Source organism: Stegodyphus dumicola, chromosome 7, assembly GCF_044657685.1.
Source record: "Stegodyphus dumicola isolate Sdum_Otavi_A_Nest chromosome 7, ASM4465768v1".
In the NCBI taxonomy this organism is placed as follows: domain Eukaryota; kingdom Metazoa; phylum Arthropoda; class Arachnida; order Araneae; family Eresidae; genus Stegodyphus; species Stegodyphus dumicola.
The window spans coordinates 91,072,464-91,097,513 of record NC_140774.1 but is presented as its reverse complement, the minus strand read 5'-3'; the positions used below and the strand labels follow the sequence as shown (position 1 = coordinate 91,097,513).

Sequence of the window (25,050 nt, the reverse complement as noted above, 5' to 3'; positions counted from 1 at the left end):
CTTAATTAATATTTTAATTAATAAACTTTGTAGTTTAATTTTTGTGGTCATGTAGTCTTGCATTGTTTTGCACTCCCATCTCTTTTATTCCTTTTTTTTTTTCTGGTTTTTGTCGATGTTTTGCCGGCCAACTAGCCCAAGCACGCTTATAGTTTCAAAACACCACACTCCTCATCAGATATTTTTTTTTCTTCCTCTGAGAGATCCAAATGTTCTAGGCTAGATTTTTAAACACCTCACTCAACATACCACAACAGCGCATTGGGACCTTCATTATAAGGTGACAGGTTACATGGACTTCTCCGTAACATTAGTGTACATTCATGATTAGTGCTTCACGCTTCTCTTTGCTATTCTTTGTCTTACTTGGGCCCATAAGTTTTTTTTTTTCTCCTGTGTAGTCTGCGCCTTTTTTTTTTTCTTTTTAAACCCATTTTTGTACCTAGGGGTCTAGTCTGGACACCGGTCGAGATCGATATCGGAAAGCCAGTCGGGATTCTCTTTCCACTCGACAGCGGAAGGGAGAGCGAGTCTGGCCCCTTCAAATTCCGTCGGCGGAAAGTGAAGTAAAATTCCGTGCGGAAGTGACGTTTATTGCATAGCAACCAGTCTATCTCACCTCTACATTGCTCCCAAGGTTCTTTAAGGTGGTCTACTACAGCAGCATTACAATACTAAAAATTTTTTTACACGCAGAATCGCTAATTAAGAAACTATGTTGCGTGCAATTTGGCAGAAATATAAAGCAATAGGTCAGTTTTCGAATCACAATGTTAGAATCAGGTTTGAAATGAAATTTACTTAAATATTATATTTTAAAAAAATTAGTTTGAAATACGTAATTTTAATGTGTAGTTTGGAAAGCCATCAATAGATGGCGCTACGAGTTAAAATTTAACATTGTAATCTTATTTCTGCAAAAATTCACGAAGTAATTGATTTTGATATCAGTTATAAATCATATTTTTTTCTAAATAATATTTAGAAGCGTTTCATATATTCCTTTATACACAGTTTTCACTAAACATTGTCAGCTGTCAGCAGAATGACATTTACGGCAACCCTATTGCATTGCTATTCCGCACTCGTTTTGTTTACATTTATTTGTACTGTGGTCAGTTTGCAAAAAATATGCGAAAATATCAAGGACGACCGAAAAAACATCCTGGTTTTAATAAAAGATCCAGAATTCAGCGTAAACGTCGAGCTCAAGAAAAAAATATGAAATTAAATTCCCGAGATGTGGAAGATTCCGAACAAGCGGATGTTTTCGAAAGGTGAGAAATAATTTATTCTTTATATCGACTACCCCGTGTTTATGATTTCGTAGTAAGTTAATTCCGAAGTAAAATATGCGTATTTTTTTTATTGAAGGTCAGAAATTATTGATACAACTGCATCTGTGTCAAAGGAGAATCATTGCCCGGATGATTTTTTTACAAAGTAAGTTTTTTTTTTTTTTTTTTTTTTTTTTTTTTTGTATATGTGTGTATGAGGGGATGCTAATAATTGTTCAATTCTGTTATAAGAATTTATTCCTTATTTCACACTAAATTGTTGGGAAATATTGAAAGGGTAAATTCCAATTCACAAGGAATTGCTGAAATAATTGAATCTTTTCAAAAGTATGAGCATGTTCTTGCGATCTAAATTGAATTCACCATCATTACATGTATTATTGGAAATTTTATAGTCATATGTTTGCTACGAAATGCTTTGTCAGTTACCTATGGTATATTTTAACAGGTGTATGCACATTTATTCATGTGCTCGCTGTTCAACTTGCTTTTTTTTATTATGTCATTTACTTGGATGTTAAAACTTTCTTTTAGCGTTGGAACATTTTATGATCATTTAGTAAAATTTATATATAAATATATATTATTGCTTGTTTATTTATGGTTCTGTGTATTTGTCATGTATGCATGTTGTGAAGTGTAGTTTTTGAAAAATATGTCACAAATGTTAAATTCCACCAAAAGCTGAATTGAATTGATATTGGGATGCAGGTAATTAGAAAATATCTGCTGTGTATTTTGAGCGTAAACCAAACTAGTGCCAAGAATGGGACCAATACGCTCAGGCTTGCTTAGCCTTTTTGCCATTGTCCAAATTGAATTATCTCCAGTATAAAGGGAGTGAATGCTTTCTCTGTATAACATTAAAATATCCGTCTGATCAAAAATCTACCAATAAGAAACTTTTCATATGTTATGTGACAGACTTTCTGCAAACAGAAGTCCTCAGCTCTGTTCTTGTACATGTTTTTTAATTGTGGTTCAGATGTGTACTTCTCAAAGGAATTCTTCTCATAGGAAGATTATCTGAACATTTAAAAACTATATTCTGCTTTTAGGGGCCTAATATTTTATGCCCCTAAAATTAATATTGAAATTTCTAAAATGTTGAAAAATATGTCATCTGGATTCTGTACAAAAAATATAATCCCCTTTTTCATTTCTGCATTTGCAATTCCTGCATTTTCTTTATTCCTACATTTTTTAATTGGAAGGAATTTCATTCGCAGAGCCCTCTAATTTATTCTTACAAATCATGTAGTAATGTACCATTTTAGATAGATATAAATAACACATTTTGTAATTTTTCTAAACTGTGGTTATACAGCATGATATAATAGCTACACAGGGTATGGCGAAACAGTATACAGCAATATCTGTCGCACTGTCTGAGATGGGTGGTAGTCATACATAGCTTAATGCTTAAATTTGTTATGTGTTATTTATTTATTCATGTTTTTTTTTTTTTTTTTTTTTAATTATGTTATAGCAGTTTATTTCTTTCATTCTTAGGTCCGGAAGTGAAAAATTTGACTTTTCTATGCCAGAAGTTACAGCTAATGTTCCTAAGACAAACCAGGCTTTCCTGAGGTAAGTTGGTTTATTTTTAAAATAGATATTAGCTGTGCATGATATTACAGTTACTTAATTATGGTTAACTAATTATGTATTAATTTAGAAGTCAAGCAACCAAAATCAGCGTTATATTTTCAAATAGTGAATATTTCAAAATATGATGCTGATTTTTGTTGCTTGACTCTCAAATTAATACTTGGTCGGTGTGTTATTGTATCTTAATTAAACTAATTATGGTTCTTTTCTTCTCAGTTCTGATCTGGACATTTCAGTTATTGACTCTGACGTAGAAGGTAGAAATACAAGCTCTCTTTTGGGGTAAATATGTATTTCTCTATGCCAAAATTAAAATGTCATCATTTATGTTTTTCTTTTATGGTGTTACATTATGTTGTTTACATACTGATAGCTATTAAAACTGTTAAATATAATATTGTAGCTATCAAAAAGAGGGGGATGAATTTGATTTGTACCAAATTTGGACGTTTTGCATGAAAGAACTTGAAAATAAAAGATTTTTTTAAAAATATATTCATTGAAATCAGTGAAATTTTCAGTCGGGACACTGAAGCAAATGAAAATATTTTGGGGTTTGATTCTTTTGATGGGAGCCTCATCAATAAGCCTACTATCTTTTTTAAATATTGCTTCTTTTTCATTGTTTTCATGATGTTTTATGTTCCCTTCATGAAAGAGATTTTTAATAATTTAAATTTTGTTAATAAAATATAACAAAATGAAATCTGTGATTATGTGGCTGTTATTTTTTCCATATATATATTTATTTGAGGAAAACCACAAATTTTATTATTTTACAGAATTTTTAAGAAAAATATAAGGATAAAATTTTTTAAATAATTCTGATTACTACCTTTGCTTTCCTCTCATAATGTGCCTCAAATTAGAGCAATTAGACAACAAATTTAAGTCGTGATCTTTTTTTTCCAAGTTTTTTTTTTTAGGCTTAGGAGTATAAATTGCTTATCCCCACAAGACAGTGCATCTTCTTAGTATGCAATCCTAAGGCTCCGTTCACATGATGGTATAAATGTCATAGACGCATAATCATAAGGCACAAAATGTGGGAGTTCCATTCACACCTGCGAGAGAGGGTCTAAGCCATAGCCAATTAGAGAAGCTAAATTTGTGCATGCATGTATGTGTCTACAGCTTTCTCTCTCAATAGGTTTTATGTATATGCTCTGATTGGCCGACTCTTATATCAAGTCGGCACAAAGTTGAAAACTTCAAGCTTAATGCCCAAACTAGTTTTTGTGACATAGTAAGGTCTGACTACAAAGCGTTGTTAGTTGGGAATTATGACATTTATACAACGGCTTGAATAGAGCCTTAGAAAGCCATTTGGTAACTGAGTTATCCACCATGAAAGAGTTATTCTTGCCCCTCTGAATTCAGTGTTTACTGGAACACGAACATTTTATACTCAGGTGTAGAGGCCCTTCATGTGAAACCTCCGGCACACAAAGTAGTGACTGATATTGCACGAGCAAATGACACTGCGAGCATGGAAGCAGCAGTTGTGAAGATGACTCATCTTCTTGTAGTAATATACTGGTAATCCAGTGTATTATTATTGTTAATTTATTTGCTATCTGTTGCCTAAATTTCCTAAACCTAATTGCGAATGGTCTGCCTGCATGGGCGTTTTCATGGTTTTCCCCGTGTATATGAGCCATTTCCCTTAGAAAGTCCTCCATGAAAGCATTCCTCCTCTTAGGAAGATCAAGTGCTTTGCTGTCATCAAATAAGCCAAATTTAAACCTAATTTGTAATATTTATATATATTAATTATATATATGTATATATATTGTATATATATATATTTTAGCTTGGAGTCTGAGCCTCTTCAGGAGAACCTTAATGATGAATTTCTGTGTCCTGATTCACCTTTAATTATCGAAAGGGAAGATCGACGAAAGGCAAATCCATTACCATCTGGCAGAACAATTTGCAATATGTCTTTTGTAATAGTGCAGGCTAGGACATTAGAGCAACATTCCCTAAATTGTAAATTTGGAGGATCATTTATTTTTAACAAAGTGATTCGACGTGGTCTTGTCACTACATATAACTATGTATGTGATAAAATTTTATGTGGGGAAATGGCAACAATTTGTTCTGATATGGAGAAAAGCAGCCTAAATCAGCTTGCAGTATTAGGTGCGTTATCTACTGACAGTGGATTTTCACAAGAGGAGGAAAAGTTTAGCATCATGGAAATTCCGTATATGAGCAACTCGACCTTTGCTTCTTGTGAGCGAACTACTGGCAAAATAATACAGGGATGTGCACAGGAAACTATGTGTGCTGCTATAGAAGAGGAGAAAAGGCAGGCAGAACTTCGCAATGATAAAGATAATGATGGTTATCACTGTATAACTGTCATTGTTGATGGAGGTTGGTGTAAAAGAAGCTATGGGCATGGTTACAATGCTTCAAGTGGCATATCTGTTATTATAGGCATGGTCACCCAGAAAATTTTGTTTGTTGGAATTCGCAACAAAGTGTGCCTTATATGCAGTGCTATTGAAGATGGCAAGATGCCAAATAAAGTGCACCTTTGTTGGCGAAATTGGAATGGGCCTTCTACAGGTATGGAAAGCAGTGCCATTGTGGAAGGTCTGAATTATCTCCAGTGTGTTCACAAAATACGTTGTACTCGACTTGTTGGAGATGGAGATGCTAACACAATGGCCAAAGTGAAAGAAAGCGTTTCATATGGAGGACGGGTGATCAAAGTAGAATGTGCTAACCATGCTGTTCGAAGATATCGCAGAGCTCTTGAGAAACTTCAGCAAAATACTGCGCGCTTCCCAGGGGCTAAAGGAATTGCTGCCCGTAAATTGCTGAAAATTAAAATGCCACTGTTAGTCAGAGGTGCTAGAGTAGCTATAAAAGCTCATGCTTTACCTAGCCATTATCAGCACACACAAGAAGCTATTGATGCATTAGTATCTGCTTGAGAAATGAGCCACATCATATATTTGGCAAGCATGATGCTTGTAGTGCTTTTTGTGCAAAGAAAGGTGCAGAGTTGGACAGCACATACAATGAAATTTTTTCCTCGGGTATGTTGCAAGCTATTGAAGCAGAAGTGGGAAGAGTACTGATATCGTGTATGCCATATGGTTTTATTGAATTTTTTACTGATTTCTGCATTATTAATGAGCAATTTTTTCCAGTTTATTGTTTCTGAGATCACAAACTTGGAATATATATTCGAAAGTAGTGGTTCCTCTCACTGCTGCTGAAGAATGTGACCTTGATTTCTTCAAACACCTTAAAATGCTTGCTCATAACGATTTCCTGCAGAAGCAAAAATGAGCATCCAGAGATGAAAGTTTCCAAACTCTTCAAAGCAAGCGGATAGCATTGAACAGCAACCTGGGGATGATGAAAGTCATAAAATCTGGTGACCCGACAGGCAAGAAAATTTAAATGATGATAGCTGCTATAAGCCGATCGGCGGAAGTTCAGATTCCGGCAATGAGCCAAGAAGAAATAAAACTATTTGTCACCAGCCAGAAAGAGTAAGGAAAGTGTCTGCTAACATGAGAATGAAGGTTTTTGATGCTGCAAAAAAGCTGATGGAAATAGAAATGCCAGTACCCAGCCTGACATTCCCCCCCCCCCCCCCGGGGTTGACGTAGAGAACTCTGCGAAGCTACTGGCTAGGATCTGTATCTAGGCAGTCTCGGATTCTGCTACACCAAACAAGTGGCTTGCATTAATCCTATCACAATTCAGGACTCCTGATTCAGCTGGAAGGACATCCATACAATGATATTTGAGAAGAAGACATACAAAATTGAGTATTGTGGAAAGATGATTGCTTATATCTTGAACGTGGATGATCCACTTGTCTACAAAACTCATAACCATTCTAAAAAATAAGGACATCAAATTTCAGTGCATCCTGCTCTCACAAGAGAGAAAGGTGATCATTAGAAGCCTTCCCAGCTCCACATGTTAATGCTGCCTCATGTTGCATAATATAATAATACACACACTGGCCAATCAATAAGAAACCTTTCAGATTTTCATCTGAATGCATGCTAGGGATGAAATATCCAAATTTTTTCTATGATGTGGATTATACTTGGTTAAAATGCCAGTATAAGTAAGGTGTAAGAGTGCTTTTCATGATGAATGAAGTAAAATGGGGAAAAAAGGCGGCAGATCGTTCACCATTTGAAAAAGGGGCTTATTGTTGGTGCACATTTAGTGGGGGCATCGATTTCGAATCCTTCTCTAAAAAATGTAACTGCAGTTCGAGCATAGTTTTCAAAGACAGTGATCGGCGGTATCTCCGATGAATTGTACGGCAGAACACGGATTCAACTATCACAAATCGTCAACCAAGGCTCTTCCCAACAAATTTCAGCTAGAACTATGCGCAGCGAATTGCAGAGGGATAGGAATGCATAGTTTTGGTGCCTGTAAGAAAATCACTCAGTTCTGCCGACATGCAAGACTTCATTTTCAGTGGTGTCGAGAAAAGACACTGGACATCTGAGGATTGGAAATGGGTAATGTGGTGGGATATTACATTATGTATTACATATTAAACATAAGTTATGGGTTACCTCATAACTACAGAAGGTTCCTGTTCGCTGCCAGAAAAGGTTGAAGTAATCTGCAATGTAAATTACCGACAATACATGAGCTTTGTTCATTTATGGGCATGATAAAATTTTATCGATGCTTTTTGAAAAATGCTGCAGAAACTCAAGGAGTCATACACGAAATGTTAAAGGGTGATAAAAAAAGATCATTGTAAAGTTCCATGCACAGATGAAGGTGTTTAGTGTATTTAATTATGGCAAAGCACACTAGGGCTATCTGCCTAAGAGAAGGGATGCCTTCGTGGAGGACTTTCTAAGGGAAACTGGCTCATATACACGTTACACATGGGGAAAACCACGAAAACGCCCATGCAGCCAGTACGTTCGCGGGATTCGAACCTCGGACCGAACTACCAGTGTTCAGCGATTTTACCGCTCTGCCGCTGGTAGGCCTGCACAGATGAAGGAATTCACCAGTTTGAGAAGTGCAAATCTGATTTAGTCAATGGTGCCCTTTTGTGTTTCCCAATGGATTACCCTTTGTGTGCAGATACATCAGACTTTCCTATAGGATCAGTATTGCAGCAATTGGAAGAACAAGAACAAGACTGAAAACCTATTGTGTTCTACTCTAAAACATTAAATAATGCACAGAAGGTTTATAGTACCTATGACAGAGAATTCTTAGGAATATATCTTTCTGTCAAGCATTTTAAACATGTATCGGAAGGACGCAAATTCATCATACTTACTGATCACAAGCCACTGTCATATGCATAGAAGCAAAAGAATGGGAAGGCATAACCCAGACAACAACACCAACTTCAGTATATATCGGAATTTTCAACTGATATTCAGCATATTGATGCCAAAGAAAATTTAGTTGCAGTTGAAGTAGTCTCAGTTACTGGCTATGAAGCAGTAGCAGATGCTCAAGAATATAATGAAGAATTGCAACATTTAATGACAGGTAGTGCTTCACTGAAATTTAAATCATCTACATTAGCATTTTGGAAAACATTAAGATGTGACAGCTCAACAACCAGTATCAGGCCTTTTATTTCAAAGCAATTTAGACAACAAATGTTTCATCAAATTCATAATTTTGCTCCTCTGGTATCAGGACAACTGTCAACGAGATGACTGAAAAATTTATCTTTCCAAATATAAAGAAAGAAATTCACGAATAGACTTAAAGTCCTGTTAATTGTCAAAGGAGCAAAGTCAACAGGCATACAAAATCTAAAATAGCCGAGTTCCAAGCACCTCATGCTAGATTAAGTATTGTGCAAGTTGACCTGATTGGGCCATTACCACCATCTGCTGGTAGGACGTATTATCTGACATTTATTGACCATTTTTCCTGTTAGGGAGAAGTAGTTTCTTTACCAGATATCACAAGAGAAATGGTTGTCAAAGCATTTTACAATCATTGGATTAGCAGATTTGTTGTGCCTAGTTCCATAATCTCAGATCAAGGAAGACAGTTTGAGTCGCAGCCTTTCAAGAGCCTTGCAAAAGTATGTGGTGCTAAAGTTTTACGTTCCACTCCATACCACCCACATTGCAGTGGGAAAATTGAGCAGTTTCTCAGAACTTAAAAAAATGCAATAAAGGCTCACAGCAACATCAGATGGACAGAAATCCTTCTAGGATTCAGAGTTGCAATATGTCCTGATACTAATCACTCTGTAGCTCAAATGGTATATTTTATGCAAATAAGGTTACCATGTGAGTTTTTCGACTACCTACCACTAAAACTAAACCTGAACCATTTGTAACAAATTTACTGTCTTTTATGGATCAGCACCAGTTTATCAACTGCTAACAAACATAAAATATTTATGCATAAAGACTTGAGATCATGTTCTCATGTGTTTGTGAGAACTGATCGTGTGAAAAAGGCACTTGAATTTGCTTATTGAGGGACCATTTTTTTTGTGGTGAAAAAATATGATAAATATTTCCGAGTCTTAATTAAGGACAGACAAGTTAACATTTCATTGACAGATTGAAACCAGCTTATTTGTTACTTTCGAACAAATTACTAGAAACGGTGACTAAAAATAAAAAACCATTTCACATTTCATGTACCCAAAATTCTGATATTGTACCTAACGTCAAATCTATTATTCTAGATGGTATGAAAATCAGAAAATGTGTTAGATTTAAGGACTAATGTTTTGTATATTTTGCTATACTTCATCATCTTCTAAATATTAGTAAATATATATCTGCATTAGTGATAATCAGCTGTGAGCACATAGTGCACCATCTGCGACTCATTTGGGTATAAACTATGCTAGTGATTATAATGTCCTTGCTTTTTCCCATATGCCATATGTTGCATGAAATTTTGTTATATGAATCTAGCTTCCTGTGAGGAATTTCTGTGATCTTTCTAGTATGTATGGTCAAGAATTAGGCTTGTGATATACTGTCATGATTTTGCCCACATGTTCCCTGAATATACTACCATTTCCTTAGGAAGACTTCCAAGAAGAATACTGTTGTGAGTTCTAAGCCTAACTATGGTTTGGAACTGTTTATAATGAATTATTGGGATTCTGCACATGTAATGTGGATGCAATTCTATTTCCATTTAGAAGATTTTCTGCAAAGGCAATGCTTTAGCTGTGAGATAATTCTGTTTTGGAAATAAAACTGATATTTATTTAGATTTGTGGTATTTATAAGGCAGTTTATCAATAGCAGGTAGCATCTTGCCTCTTTGCTTTGATCAGGGCCTGTGCAACCAGTGGTAGTCAAAGTTTTATAATTTAGCAGAGGGCACTGAGCAGCAAAATTTAGAGGCAAAAAAATGTTCAGAACTTACGAAGACATCAGCCAGCAGAATTTAGGATATGCAGAGATTGCACTGAGTGGCAATAGTGCCATATGTTACATTTGCTATCTGCATTATTAATTTGTGAAACAATTTCAGCTGCTTGAAAATGCATTTTTCTGTTAGAAATTTGTATTTCTTGCAATTTCTTTTTTTTTTGGGGGGGTCGAGAATATGGTGTTAAAAATATTTTATCATTTTCTTTTTTTTTTTCTTTTCAGGTGAAAATTTTGTGCATGATTTGGCTTTCATTGAGACGTCTCTGGGTCAGGAGTTACTAAGGAAGAGAAACTTACATGCAGGTTGAAGGATGCAGTGTCAAATGTATAAGGAATATAAAAGATGCTGTATATTAGTATAAGTTTGAATAACCATAATAAAAAAATTTCTTGAAAATTGTGTTTTTTCTGCGAGTTATTAAAATTGGAAATAATTAATTACAATATTTATGAAAATTTTCGAAAATAAAAATACAAGTAGTATTTAAAAAGTACTGCAAAACTCATTTTTAAGTAGAAAAATTATTCTCAGATGAAATTCTTTATGCAAAAGGATTCGATTATGCAAAAGGACTTTTTTAGTATTTGAAAGGTTCATTTGAACCCAACAACTGAAACTAACGTATCCCCAGTTTATTGATACCAACCATTTTGTTGGTATCAATGAACCCACTACTTTCTAAAAGCATTTCTGTCAATTACTAAGGGCTAATGAACAAGTGTTGAATTCTCAAGATGAATGTTGCCGAAACAGAAAAAAGTGTACTTCAGAACATTCTGCAGTAGCTCAAACAAAGTCACGGACCTCATCTATACTGTAGTCAGAGAGAAATTATTCCCCTTCCTTTTCTTTCAAAAGCTGAGTTTCCAAGCGCACAACGGGAGGCCGTTGCTAAAAGCTGTGGAACCAGTTTTATAGCTATTTTTAGCAACTTGTGAGCTGTTTTTCAGATAACACAGTAAATCTCGGGGAGGGGGAATTTGAAATCATGATCACTGCCGGTACGGCAGAATTTACGTACAGCAAAATTGTAAAATTCAGCGAAGCATCAAGCAATAAAATTTTAGAATTTTGTGGGAAGGGCACTTGACAACAGAATTTATTGCGTACAAAATCAGCAAAATGCATAGCGCCGTACCTGATTCATGATACAGCAGTATTCATTACCAATAGCAAACTTGTTTGAGGATAAGTTCGAAAAAATGTTTTCTAGTTGTTACCTAAAATCGGTAAACAATAATCTTTGAAAGATTATTCGATTATATCGTTACTAATATGGTAAAAATTTGAAAAGCAATCAGAAGCCGTATCTCTAGGGTCTTCAAGTCACGATTTGTTTTTATTTGTTCGAATATGATATATCTCTCTTCCTACAAGTATGTATCTTCGTACGTATAAAGTATCAAAAATAATAAAAGTAATTAATAAATTTTCTCTAGTTGCCCTGAAAACTACATCTGAATATAAAGATAAGAAAGACATCAGTAAATTGCTGTTGTTATTTGCTGATCATAATGGTAATCAACCGAACATGATCACATATACCGTCTTCAAAACTTTGATTTTTATCAAGCTTCATATAAATACTAGGTTTTTGTTAGTCACGTAATTTGACATCCTAAATTTAAGATGACAGATGAAATAATGACTAGTTCTGAATTAGCTCACTCAGGAAGTAAAATTTTCTCCTTCCCGTCAATATAGCATATTTATAGCTCCCAATGATGGCGATCACTAACTAAATATGTTATGGATTAGAACCCTATTGCACTCCATAAGTTTTTCTTTATTCGCTTTATGTGCATGCATGCATGCTTGGTTGTGGAAGAAATTAAAAAGCCCCCCCCCCTTTTTTTTTTACTTAGGTTATTCGAATGTATACGCCAGACATTTATTTGTTGAACTGTAGTTATAATTTGGAACGTGGTGCTAGAGCCGTTGGAGCCGAACCGAACGTCAGTTTGTTTAGAATTATAGAGTTTGATTACGCCAAAGCAGGTGAATTTGGAAAACACCAAAATCGGTCATGCATCCAACTCGTTATCGAGGCTTGAACTCCGGATGAACTACCAGTGTTCGGCGGCTCGCTTGCTAGAACTGCGTTAGGCTCTTTGAATGTAGCAAAGCCACGAGGGTTACCTTCTTAAGATGGCAGGCCTTCGTGGAGTCATTTTCTGAAGGCTTAGATTAGGTTATTATGGCAAAGCACAGTAGGATGCCTTCATGTTGAACTTTCTTAGAGAAATTGACAACCCATACACGTTACACATACAGAAAATTATGAAAACGTCCATGCAGCCGGCCCGTTAGCCTTTATTCGAATCCAGGTCGAAACTACCAGTGTTCAGCGATTTAATTCCTCTACCGCGGGAGGGCCTAATTGCTGAAGGGAACTGGCTTGTATTCATGTTACACACGGTGAAAACAAACAATGCAACCAGCTGATTCGTCTGGCATCGAACCCAAACCAGTTCGAACTTCCAGTATTCAGTAGTTTTAACCACTCGGCCACTGGTGGCGTGTGGTAGGAGCCACAGATAATGTACTGAGTAGCAAAAATCCCTAATAGTGGCCCTGGTTACTAGTAGGATTGTAAGTATATTGGTAATCATCCAATCTACAGCAAGGAAATTTCGGAGCTTAATTGTAAAGTCAAATGCGACATTCCGATAAACGTGGTATATGTAGAGATGGAAAAATTTATTATTTAAAATACTTGTATTTATTAGTAAACATTTTATAAAATTTATTCTTAATTTAGCGTTTAAGAATTCTAAGAGAGTTATCTGAGTATTTTTTCCTCCTTTGGTAATCCAATAAAATTGAGTAAATTTATGTTCTGTAATATCTTTGCGTGTTATATACATAGTTTTTTTTTTTTTTTTTTTTTTTTTTTTTTCTTTCAAAGTTAGACAAGTTTACACAAACAATATAGGTCAAAAAGGGAGCTGGTCTGCGCCCGGTGAGCCTGTCGGCAGCGTCGCAAAGCGTAATTTGACTAACGAAAAGATCATGCTTTGGATCTGGTGATCTGGATAGTCACTTGTGTTGAAAAATAAATTTATTTCAACAACATAGGCCAAAAATTTAGTTGATCTGCGCCCGTGAGTCCGTCGGCAGCATCGTAAAGCGTAATTTGACTAACAAAAAGATCATTCTTTTGTATTTGGTGGGATTGCCGTGGTATTAATCACAAATAGTATATGGAAAAAGGTAAAACCCTTGACAGTAAAGGATACAACGAGATGCTAGTGCATGTTGACGCTGCTATCAAGGAAAAGAGTCGAATTGAGTTCCGGCGCAGAAAGGTAACGTTCCATCAAGATAATACCATACGTGTCTGCATTCACCGGCTAGCCTCTGTACGGACTCGAAAGGGATCTTTCACCACATCCACCATATAACCCCGACATCGCACGTTCGGACTTTCAGCTACATCTTGCTGGTCCTATCTTCACTTCTGCACAAGACGTCCGAAATGAGGTTGACCTGTGTTTGGACTCGGGCCACCAAGTTTCCGAGCCGAAGGTTTTGAAAAACTACCAAAAAATTGGCAGAAAAGCATAGATTTTTGGTAGTGATTACTATCCGCACTAAAGGTACTGACTGCTTTTTTTTCATAACTTTATGAAGAACTTTCGTGCTTAAAATTTTCGTTACAACCATTAAATTCTGTAATTTATGAATTCCTTCCCACTTCTCATGTATTTATCAACTGTTCTTTATGAACCTGATATTCCTACAATTATCAGCTGTACTTTATAAATCTGATATGTAGAAACGCAATTTGATTTTATGCATTTCAGTATCAAGTGAAATCTTTAAACTAATCGTTCATTATAACACTTTATGTTGTTTTCATTCAAAGCTGAACTCAGATAATGTGCCGAGGTTGAACTACCAGTAATAGGCGACTTTAGCGCTCGCCCGCTAGAATTTAGAGAGGAACTGAGTGCTAGAATTAGGTTAGGCTCTTTGAATATAGCAAAGCCACGAGGTGGCAGATAGCAGATGCTTTCGTGGAGGAAGTTTCTGAAGGCTTAGTTTAGTTTATAGCAAAGCTCCCCATACACGTTACACACGGGGAAGATTATGAAAACGCCCATGTAGCCAGCCCGTTCGCCTTGATTCGAACCCAGGTCGGAACTACCAGTGTTCAGCGATTTAACCGCTCGGCCGCGGGTGAGCCTAATTGCTGAAGGAAACTGGGTCGTATTCATGTTGCACAACAGGAAAACAAACCATGCAGCCAGCTGGTTCGCCTGGGATCGAACCGAAACCAGGTCGAACTTCCAGTAATCAATATTCTTAATCACTCAGCCACTGGCGGCGCGTGGCAGAAGTAAGAGCCACAGATATTGTAGTGAGCAGCAAAAACCTCTAATACTGGCTCTGGTTACTAGTAGAATTATATATTGGTAATAATCCAATCTACAGCAATGAAATTTCGGAGCATAATTGTGAAGTTAAATACGACACTCCGATAAACGTGATAAAGATGAAAAATTTTTTAAAAAAGGAAACTTACTATGCAAATACATGTATTCATTAGTAAACATTTTATAAAATTTATTCTTAATTTAGCGTTTATGAATTCTCAGAGAATTATCTCATCGAATTATTTTTTTCTCCTCTGGTAATCCAATATAATTGATTAAATTTATGTGCTGTTAATATCTTTGCCTGTTATGTACATAGTTTTTTTTTTTTTTTTTTTTTTTTTTTTTCCGTTCAAAGTTAGATAAAACTGAACGTACGTTACACTGAAATTACTTTGTCTAGAAAGTAAGCGCTTGAGTAGAAACAGATGTTGGGTTTTATTCTTAGAAGACATGAGATCGCTTTCTGTAAAGTAATGTTATAAAATTTTGAATTTGAAATAATCGTACTTCGTTTTTAGTAGCGCAGAATGATAAAGATTTAATGAGAATATAGCAAAGCATCTTTTTAGAGACGCTGTTATAATTTTGCTATTTTATTTTTTTATGGTAGGTCAAGGAAAAAGGCAGGCTGCTAAATACGGTAACAGCACATTACTCTGTTTCATATATAGCGAATCCGCTCTGAAATGAGGCACGAAGCGGTAAAGTAGCTGAACACCAGTATTTCGGTCCGAGTTTCGAATCCCGCGAAGGGACTGGTTGCGCTTTCGTGGTTTTACCCTGTGTAACGTGTCCAGGAGCCAATTTCCCTTAGAAAGTCTTCCACGAAGGCATCCTTTCCCTTAGGCAGATAGATCGTACCGGTGTTTATTTTATCAACAGTACTGGTTATTTTTAAAAATGATCATCCTAGAAAGGTGATTGCCAAAAAGTATTCACTTCGCATATTTATACGTTATGCATGAATATACTCTTTTTAGTCAATCTAATATATATAAATTACTAATGCTTTAAAAAAATTCAATTTTCAATATTCTGTTTCCTATTTGTTCCTGTTCAATGAAACAGATTCATACACAGCAAATCCAAATGCATCGCTACAGGAAGATGATAAACCAGCACAGTACGTAATTACAGTTACATCCGGAAAAGAGTAGATATACATATAAATACATAATATATATATACGGTATACAACGATATACAATATATATATATATTATCGTTTTTTAGGATGTATCTATAATATGTATCATTTTACTTTATTAAAATATAATATTCAATTTTGTAATTTAGGAATTTCTTCTCCCTTATCATGTATTATCAGCTTGTACTTTATAAACCTGATACCCCTTCAATTATCAGCTGTATTTTATAAACCTGAAACATAGAAACGCAATTTGATTTTATGCATTTCAGTATCAAGTGAAATATTAAAACTGATTGTTCATTATAACACTTTATGTATTCATTCAAAGCGGATCTCAGATAATGTGCCGCAAATTATTTCCACACTAAGTTTTTTGTGCAAATAATACGTCCTGCTAGTGTTTTTGTAATAAAATGCATGTTATTAATTGATTTCGAATTTTCGTTGCATCTTGATATTGCTGCCAAAAGATATTCAATCAACAATAGTATCTTTTACTACGTTTATGTGTGTGGATACATAGACCATTTCTCCGTGTACTAGAAAAATTTGATAATGATTTATCCACTTTTGAAGTAAAAAAATAATAGTTAGGAGTGTTATACGATTTTATAATACAAGTAAAAAATATATATAAAGCTCTGAAAAGTGCTAACACATATTTATGGAATATTATGGATGGTAATTTATGAAATATTATGGATGGATGAGTAAATGGAATATTATGTGCGTGCTATATATGTATACACATATCATCAAGTATAAAATCATTTATATATAATTTTTATGTCGCGATGAAATTTGTTTTCTTCCGCAAAATAACGGCAAATTATGAAACATTACGCAACATTGAAAAGCGTGATGAACAAATTTTGCGAAAAGAAATAGCGACTGCTGCACGTATCTCACAGATATCTTTCATTCAACACAAAGGTGAAAAAGTTCTATTCCTGTTCAAAACATACCCTGCAGTCTGAGTCACAGACGGAAGAAATGACAGCAGGTCTTTTGTTCAACTGAGGGGATGTGTTTTATGGCTTACTCACTTTCCCGCCAAACAAGTACAGAGGAAGGAAGCGTCGTTGCCATAGTAACCAGGCTGTAGGTAGTCTTACAGATTTGAGTCTTTATCGCTCAACGTTCGTAGCGCCATCTGTTATTAAAAATCGACATGAGAAAGGGGTATTAAACGCTCTTAATATACTAAGGTTAGGCCAGGAACGGAAAAAGCGTGCCATTGGTTGCTGGTAGTGACGTCACCCGGGAGACAAGACGCATCGGCCGACGCGTCTGCTACATGATTTTCGTAATGGAAGTAATGTAAACTAAAGCAAAATAATCATTTTAAATGTGGTAGATACACCGGAAATACCGGGTATATACTTTCCGATAAAGTATTTTGTTAAAGCAATGTTTATTTTATGCACAGAATTCGTACGAATGCTGAAAATAATTGTAAACATTAAATTCTTATCATAAAGGAAAGCATTAGGAAATGAAAAACGATATTTAAGTTAATTGAGGGAAATAAATATTGTAAAACAAGCTATTTTTCAATATTTTTCGTAGTATTGTTTGCACTAAAGAAATTTTGTTGAACAGAACACATGATGGCATAATTCCTAAGACCATGGTAAATACATAATCAAAAAGTATTATTCTATTTAATTTCATTGCTCATGCATTTTTTTTAATACAAATGAACTTTGACATTCCATGAGAAATATATGATCGTGATTTTCAGTTTAATTTACATATCTCAAGCAAAAATATATATAAAAAGATTTGACATAATTCATATTTAAATACCATAAAATTCTACAAATTTCTTAATATTCGTCATTTATACTTTTAAATAGTATACTTATCACATTATTTTTAAAGTCACTTCATACTGATTCACTTCAGATTTTAGCAGAAGTGCATATATTTTCAGTATAATCTAAAAGTACTCTTATAATCCCTTACACTCCCAAGATTTCTATATAACATTTATCCTGACCGTGATTATTTGCTATGGTAAATAATCTTCGATATTGGCATCCTATTCTTCCTTCCATACAATAAAAATGGAACAATTAAAATACATTTTCTTACACATATACGCACAATAATAAACTTGCCCTACACCTTAGTGTGTATACGAGCCAGTTTCCCTGAGAAAGTCCTCCACGAAGGCATCACACCTATTACGCAGATAGCCCTAGTGTGCTTTGCCATAATTAAATACACCACCACATGTTAGTTTTAATTCAGCCTGTACACAAATTAAATATTTTTAATGACTAATGTATTTTTAACAGGTTGTTTCTTAAAATACTTTTGTTATACTCAAAATATGTGTTCAATATTGAATTATTTTTCTTTCTCTTATAATTAAAAACTAGTTATATGGAATCAAAATTAAAACATATGCAGCAGTTAAATAACACTGAACAGAATATCTTACTTACTCTTTCGCTATTTGTATTCCAGCATTATACACAGATTTGTTTTCCTTCAGGGTCAGGTATGTGTAAGTTCACTTAGTTATATCAATTAAATTACATCAGGCATATGCATCAGTTAAACAACATTGAAGGAAATATGTCGCTCGCTCATCGATGTTTGCATCATAGTGTGGCCAATAAATTGTTCTTTCTTCTGAAGCATGTATCAGTTTACTATGTCTCAATGCTTAACCCAGACATTGCTTCAATACATAGAATTACTTTTGGGATGTAAAGAAAGTAACCAAAGCATGTGAATTAACTTAGATAAGCAAATTTATCAACTAATCATTCAGGTAGTCACTATTGGTAAACACGACATTAAGATTAAATATCTCGCTATAAGTCTACTTCATAAAAGGAAAATTATGACAAAAAATTAAAATAGAAGTAAAATGAAAAATAAATGTAAAATTACATAAAAGTTATGTATGAAAACTACATAAATTCATTTAAAAAATAGTCAGTTATTTTATCTGGTTGTAAAGAAAGTTTTCCACCAAAAACGTTCTTCATAAAACTAGAAAAAAACAACATGAAGGTAGTATATATAGCACGGGTACAAATCACCAGACAAATCTATGATTTTCTGTCAACATTTTGGTAGTTTTTCAAAATCATCGACACATAAACTTGGTGGCCACGAGTTCAAAAGCAGATCAACTACATTTTGGACATCCTGCGCAGAATGGAAGATAGCACCAGCAAGATGTGGCTGCAGGTGTGATTAAGTAATCTCATGCAGTACCCAGTAATTGAACTTGTGCGTCAAATCTACGAGATACTCAGCGCAACTAATGGACATGGCACTAATGTCTAACTCTTCAGCTTTCACTCTCTCGAGACCATACGCAAGCCCTTGAGTGGTTACATATTGATATTCAACAAGTTCTCGTAGGTGGGCCTCATCAACATCAGTAGGTTGGCCAGAGTGATCTGCTTCTTCAGTATCATAAGCCTTGTTTTTGAACTTTAGGTACCAAACCTTCAGTGTCATTTGATATAACATTAGCACATAAAGTTGTACACATGATTTGGCGAAATTTTGTAGCTGACTTTTTGCAAAAGAACTGGAAGAAAATTATAGTTCTAATCTGGTAGTGTGATAGTTCCATTTCACACACCTTGTACTTAATGGTATTTTTTTATAAATTTAAGAGCACACCGTTCTAAAGCAAGTCTCTCTTTTTCAAATACATTTTGCAATACAGTGTTCTAAAGCACGTTTCTTTCTTTAAAATGCATAATCTTTAATCATATATACAAAATATGATTCGAATTTCAAATCTTTCTTTAATCCTATATACGGAATATGATTAAATATGCCAATGTGAAATTTCGCGAAGAGGATATTTGAAGTGGCAGGATACTTTCATTAAAACTCGAAAGCTTACTTTAATTGTTGGGAAAGACATTTCATGTCATAAGAAAACACACATCTTTTTAATACATGAAAAATATTTTCTGGTTCTCTGCTCCTTGAATGTCATAATCCTTGTTTTTGCATTTTCGGTACTAAACCTTCACACTTTCATATGACATTACATTAATACCTAAAGTTTTACACGCGATTTGGTGACATTCTGTAACTGACTTTTTGCAACACAAATGGAAGTAAATGATGATTCTATTCTGTAGTAGTTAAAATAGATGTAGTAGTTAAGTAAATGATTCTATTTTGGAGTAGTTAAGTAGATGATTCTAATCTGTAGTAGAAATAGTTTCATTTCAGACACCTTGTATTCGATAACATATTTGTTTTATACATTTCACAATACAAAACTCTCACAGTTTCATATGACATAACAGTAGTACCTAAAGTTGTACACATGATTTGGTGACATACTGTAGCTGACTTTTTGTAACACAACTATAGTAGAAATAGTTTCATTTCAGACACCTTGTACTCAATGATAAATGATATTTCTTTTACACATTTCACAACACAGTGTTTTAAAGCAAGTTTCTTTCAAACACCAAAATTGTTTGACAAAATATGATTAAATATGTCAATGTGACATGTTTGCGAAGAAGATTTTTGCAGTGGTAGGATACTTTCATTAAAACACGAAAGCTTGTTTTGATTGTTGGGAAAGACATTTCATGTCGTAAGAAGTCTCACATCTTTGTAATGCATAGAAAATGTTTTTTGGTACACTATTTTCTAGTACTATGCTTCTTGAGTGTAATAGTCCTTATTTTTGAATTTTCGGTACCAAACCTTCACAGTGTCATATGATATAACATTAGTACCTAAAGCTGTACATATGATTTGTTGACATTCTGTAGCTTACTTTTTGCTACATATCTGGAAGTAAGTGGTGGTTCTAATCCGGTAGTGTGATAGTTCTCTTTCTGATACCTTGTACACAATGATATTTTAATACAATTCACAACACACTGTTCTAAAGCAAATCTCTTTCTTTGCCAAAAATTGTTTGAGAAAATATTAGTAATCCTTGTTTTGAGTCCTTGTTTGAGCCATAGCCCTTGTTTTTGAACTTTCAATATCAAACATTCACAGTCTCATATGATGCAACATTAGTACCTTAAGTTGTATGCATGTTTTGTTGACATTCTGTAGCTCCCTTTTTGTAACATATCTGGAAGTAAATGATGGTTCTAATCTGGTAGCATTACAGTTCCATTTCAGACATCTTGTACTTAATGTTAATGGTATTCACTTATAAATTTTACAACACAGTCTTCTAAAGCAAGTTTCTTTCTTTAAAATGCCAAAAATCGTTTGACAAAATATTATTAAATTTGCCAATGTGAAATGTTTGCGAAGAGGATATTTGCAGTGGCAGAATACTTTCCCTAAAACACGAAAGCTTGTTTTGATTGTTGGGATCATGTCATAAGAAGCCTCACATCTTTGTAAATGCATGGGAAATGTTTTCTGGTACACTATCTTCAAACTCGACACTGTGTAGTAAAGAATCATATGCATTTGACTTAACTGGCAATGATTTTTACACTCATTTTCATTAACATTTTGAACTTCTTCATCATCATCAATCGCTGTCCTGGCTGCTATTGAAAAGTATCTTCATATATGAGTAGGATGTAATATGAGGAGGAGTTATAAAGATGATGCAATCCACTTCTGTGCCTTTTTCATATCAGCCTTATTTCTTTTCTTCTTTTTCATTTCTGTATTCAAATACCTCAAGCATATAAATGTTCCTGTCTTAACATATATTTTAATGATTTCATTATGCACATCAGGAAACTTTTGTGCAATTTTTTTACACATAGTTTGCATAATGTTATTATTTCTTGAAAGACCATCTTTCCCATGTTCACTTACAAACACTACTTCAAATTGACTTATTTTTTTTAACCATTCCTCAGATGGAACAAGTAAACCACCACGAGAAAGCGTTTCTATCCAACCAACGTGTTCATCTGAAGGCAGATGGAGCAATTGTTCTGTAGGTGTTCTCAAAGAATGGTCATATTTTCTTCCACGGTAGGCTATGTAGCCTTCAAGGTACCGAAAACCCTCTACAGAGCAGTCAGCTGCAGGTTCACTTGCAAGGGTCAATCTAGAATTATCAAAAACAATATCCCTCATCTCAGTTTCACCGTCTAACATCTTCAGAGCTTCAGTCATGTCGGGTAAAATATTACCAAAAAAGTTGGAAGTAATGTATGCATCTTCCTCCTCATCAGGAGCAACAGAAGATGTGTTAGAAAGTGAAATCTGGTAGGAATTATTAGTTAACAATAAAAGACGCATTCGATACTTCACGTCTACGGGCAGTGGATGATCATAGAAATGGCCAAGACCGCGGATTCGGGAAAAAAAATTTTTCAGGCAATCTTGATTTAGTCTGGAAGTTAAAAGATATTTAACTCCTAATTGTTTCAAATCAGAAAATAACCCCAGCAGTGATGTAATCGACATCATAAATCCTTTCTGAAATGGTAATAGGTGCTTTGCCTTGCCCACTCTCATGTCTTCACAAAAAGCATAAAATTTCTTTAAGGTTCTCTCCTGGATTTCTTCATGTATCCCATACGCACAAGATAACACTGTATCAGAGACAGGTTTCCTGGAGTTAAGAATATCAAATGAATTATTCACTAATTCAAAAAAAATTGCAGTTTCCTCTTCTTCTGGTATAAGATAGCGGATACCTTGTGCAGTATGGTTTGAAAATAACTGCGCAGCTAAATGCACACGCTGGCGTTCATTACCTTTAACAGAAATGTGACTTACGGACAACTTTGGGCAAATTTTCACTTCTTTGCAATCCATCGATATCAATCTTTCGATAGGTTCTTTTGTAATTAATTTATTTCCCGGAAGCATTAATCCGTCATCCAAAAAGTGATTACGAAGAAGTTTCAAAAGGTGTGGCACATCAGCAAACACCCACACACGTTTACTAGAGTCCTGGGGATGTGAAAAGCTGCTGTTCAGATGAGTAATCTGAAGTTTTGTCCACACAGCACGATTTCTACCACCCAAGTCAGCTACAGCTGCAACTACATAATATCCAATTTCTGCTAATGTTATTATTATATCTTTCAATATTTCTGCCGTCATTTGCGTATCAAAGTCGAAATATATTGGCTGCTTCCAGCTTGCAAGAAGTCCTCGCACCATTACTACTTGAACATTTCTATGTGGGCCAACAATCTTATCTTCTGCTTGGTCATAACAGATTCTACTATCCACGTTCATTTCATCGAATGAAAGAACACACATACATTCTTTGTCTGTCATCTGTAATGCCCCAGCACGCATAACATGAATTACATCGTGTAGCAAACCAGGAGAACAGCGAAATGAACAAAATACCCATCTCTTCAAAGTCGAAATGCTAGGAAATGGAAATCCCATTTTTTGTCTGAGATAGTTATAGCATCTTTTGGATACTGCCCTAAGTGTTGCAGATTTGCAAATGTCATCTGCATTCCACTTAACATATTTTTTATTTGACATGAGAAAGCGAATTTGATTGTCCGTAAAAATTGTCCCTAAAATTTTTTTAACTGCACTATGTACTTGTTTGCTTGTTACTTTCCTGCTCATTTTCTGATAGCTACGCAATTTTCTACGAGAAGCAGTAAGTTCAGTAAAAATAATTTTCTTTTGCATTTTCAATTGACTGCACAACACATTTAATCTCTTATTTTCCTTTTCTAAGATTTGCACACGCTCAACTAAATGAGATGTGTCACTGGATGTAAACTGAGTTGCACAGTCTATCTTATCAGCTTGTAGTTTTTTCTTTTTGGGGGAAAGGGAAGCTAAATTTTCCAATGCTCGTTTCCTTGTTCCCCGAGCCTGACACCTGCTTGCTCTATCCCTTTTTAGCATAAATTTAGATGACTCATTCCTGTTAGAAAACGTTCTCTCCAGATTAGGTTCAGTTTTTGAAGCACAACATATATACTTTATTGATGAGTTATTTTCACATGATGATGACGGAAGATGTAAAGTGGGAACAGCATTGGCTTTCAGCACCCTTTTAGGAGTTGAACCAAGCAATTCTGCCTTTAGATCTCGTACGTAGTCATCAGGTGTAAAATGAAGAGCACATACTCTGGCATTTTCGATGTTGAAATTATCTGCTCTTTTGCAGCGATTAGTCCATAACTTACGAAGTTCTGGATCACTTGGAAAACGATGGTATGTGATGCCTTGACTTTTAGTTTTCCTTCTATAATTATGACACAACGCTATAGCACAACTTGCCATTTCCGACTACTTATAAAAGCAAATTAACAACACAAATCAAATGTATCACAGATCAAATGCAACGAATGTAAACAAACGCCGAGAACTAACGACTGTCACCCACATGACGTCATGCGCAGGTGGCAAAATTTTCTCCCTGCACTACGCATCGCTCGTGGGCCCCCCCCTGCATTGCTCCAGGCTCAGGGGAATCGGGTAGTTTGTTGTCAAAATGGCTGTTTCGCACGTGCTTATTACTGAGGATGGCGGTAGAAAAAAAAATCGAGTTCGAGTAAATGGCGAAATTTTTCGAAAAAATACGCTGCTGGATTTAGTAAAGAGTATGGAAAAATGAAATGGGGAACGTTAATGGATATTTTAAACGCAGAAAGAAATGGCCTTTTCAAAACTTCAGGTATGTGAAAAAACGTAAACATAATTTTACGTATGATCTATTGTAAAATGAAAATTTTCTAAAAGGTTACATGTTTGTAAACTATTTGTTAACAGGAATTTTATGATTAAAATACATTATTTTGTCTGAAAAGGTTATGCAACAACGTCATAAGTCAAATCATTGAAATATAGCACCGCGTACGCGTGTTTAATATTCCTAATGAATTTGAATCAAAAAACATTTTAATTTTTAACAATCCATGACTATATCAATAATTTTATTTATTCAGGAATTATATCTATCACGTAGCTACAAATATACTATGTATCGTAGATACCAATAAGGATTGAGTAAAAATATAACAAACTTTTAAAAAAAGTAATAGGAAGAAAAATAAAAAAAAATTAAATAACTATAGGTTAAATCAATAAGCTACAAATATACTATGTATCGTAGATACCAATAAGCAGTGAATAAAAATATAACAAACTTTTAACAAAAGTAATAGGAAGAAAAATTAAAAAAAATTAAATAACTATAGTTTAAATCATAAAACATATTATCTTGCACACACACACACACGCATATATATATATATATTAACATATGCAGTGAAAGGAAATTCCAATACAT

At 34.7% G+C, this 25,050-nt stretch overlaps 1 protein-coding gene across 2 annotated transcripts; it reads left to right on the top strand.

Moving 5' to 3' along the window:
* Nucleotides 1–647: 647 nt before the first annotated feature.
* On the top strand, nucleotides 648–10,700 carry LOC146996263 (uncharacterized). 2 transcript variants are annotated; one of them, XM_085820588.1, is made up of 5 exons: nucleotides 648–1,277; nucleotides 1,375–1,443; nucleotides 2,811–2,888; nucleotides 3,126–3,191; nucleotides 10,526–10,700. In XM_085820588.1, the coding sequence occupies exons 1-5, from the start codon at nucleotides 1,132–1,134 to the stop codon at nucleotides 10,527–10,529; spliced, it is 363 nt and encodes a 120-aa protein (XP_085676714.1). In that variant the 5' UTR covers nucleotides 648–1,131; the 3' UTR covers nucleotides 10,530–10,700. The 2 variants fall into 2 exon arrangements, with proteins under 2 accessions (XP_085676714.1, XP_085676715.1); XM_085820589.1 differs by lacking the exon at nucleotides 1,375–1,443.
* The last annotated feature ends 14,350 nt before the right edge of the window (nucleotides 10,701–25,050 follow it).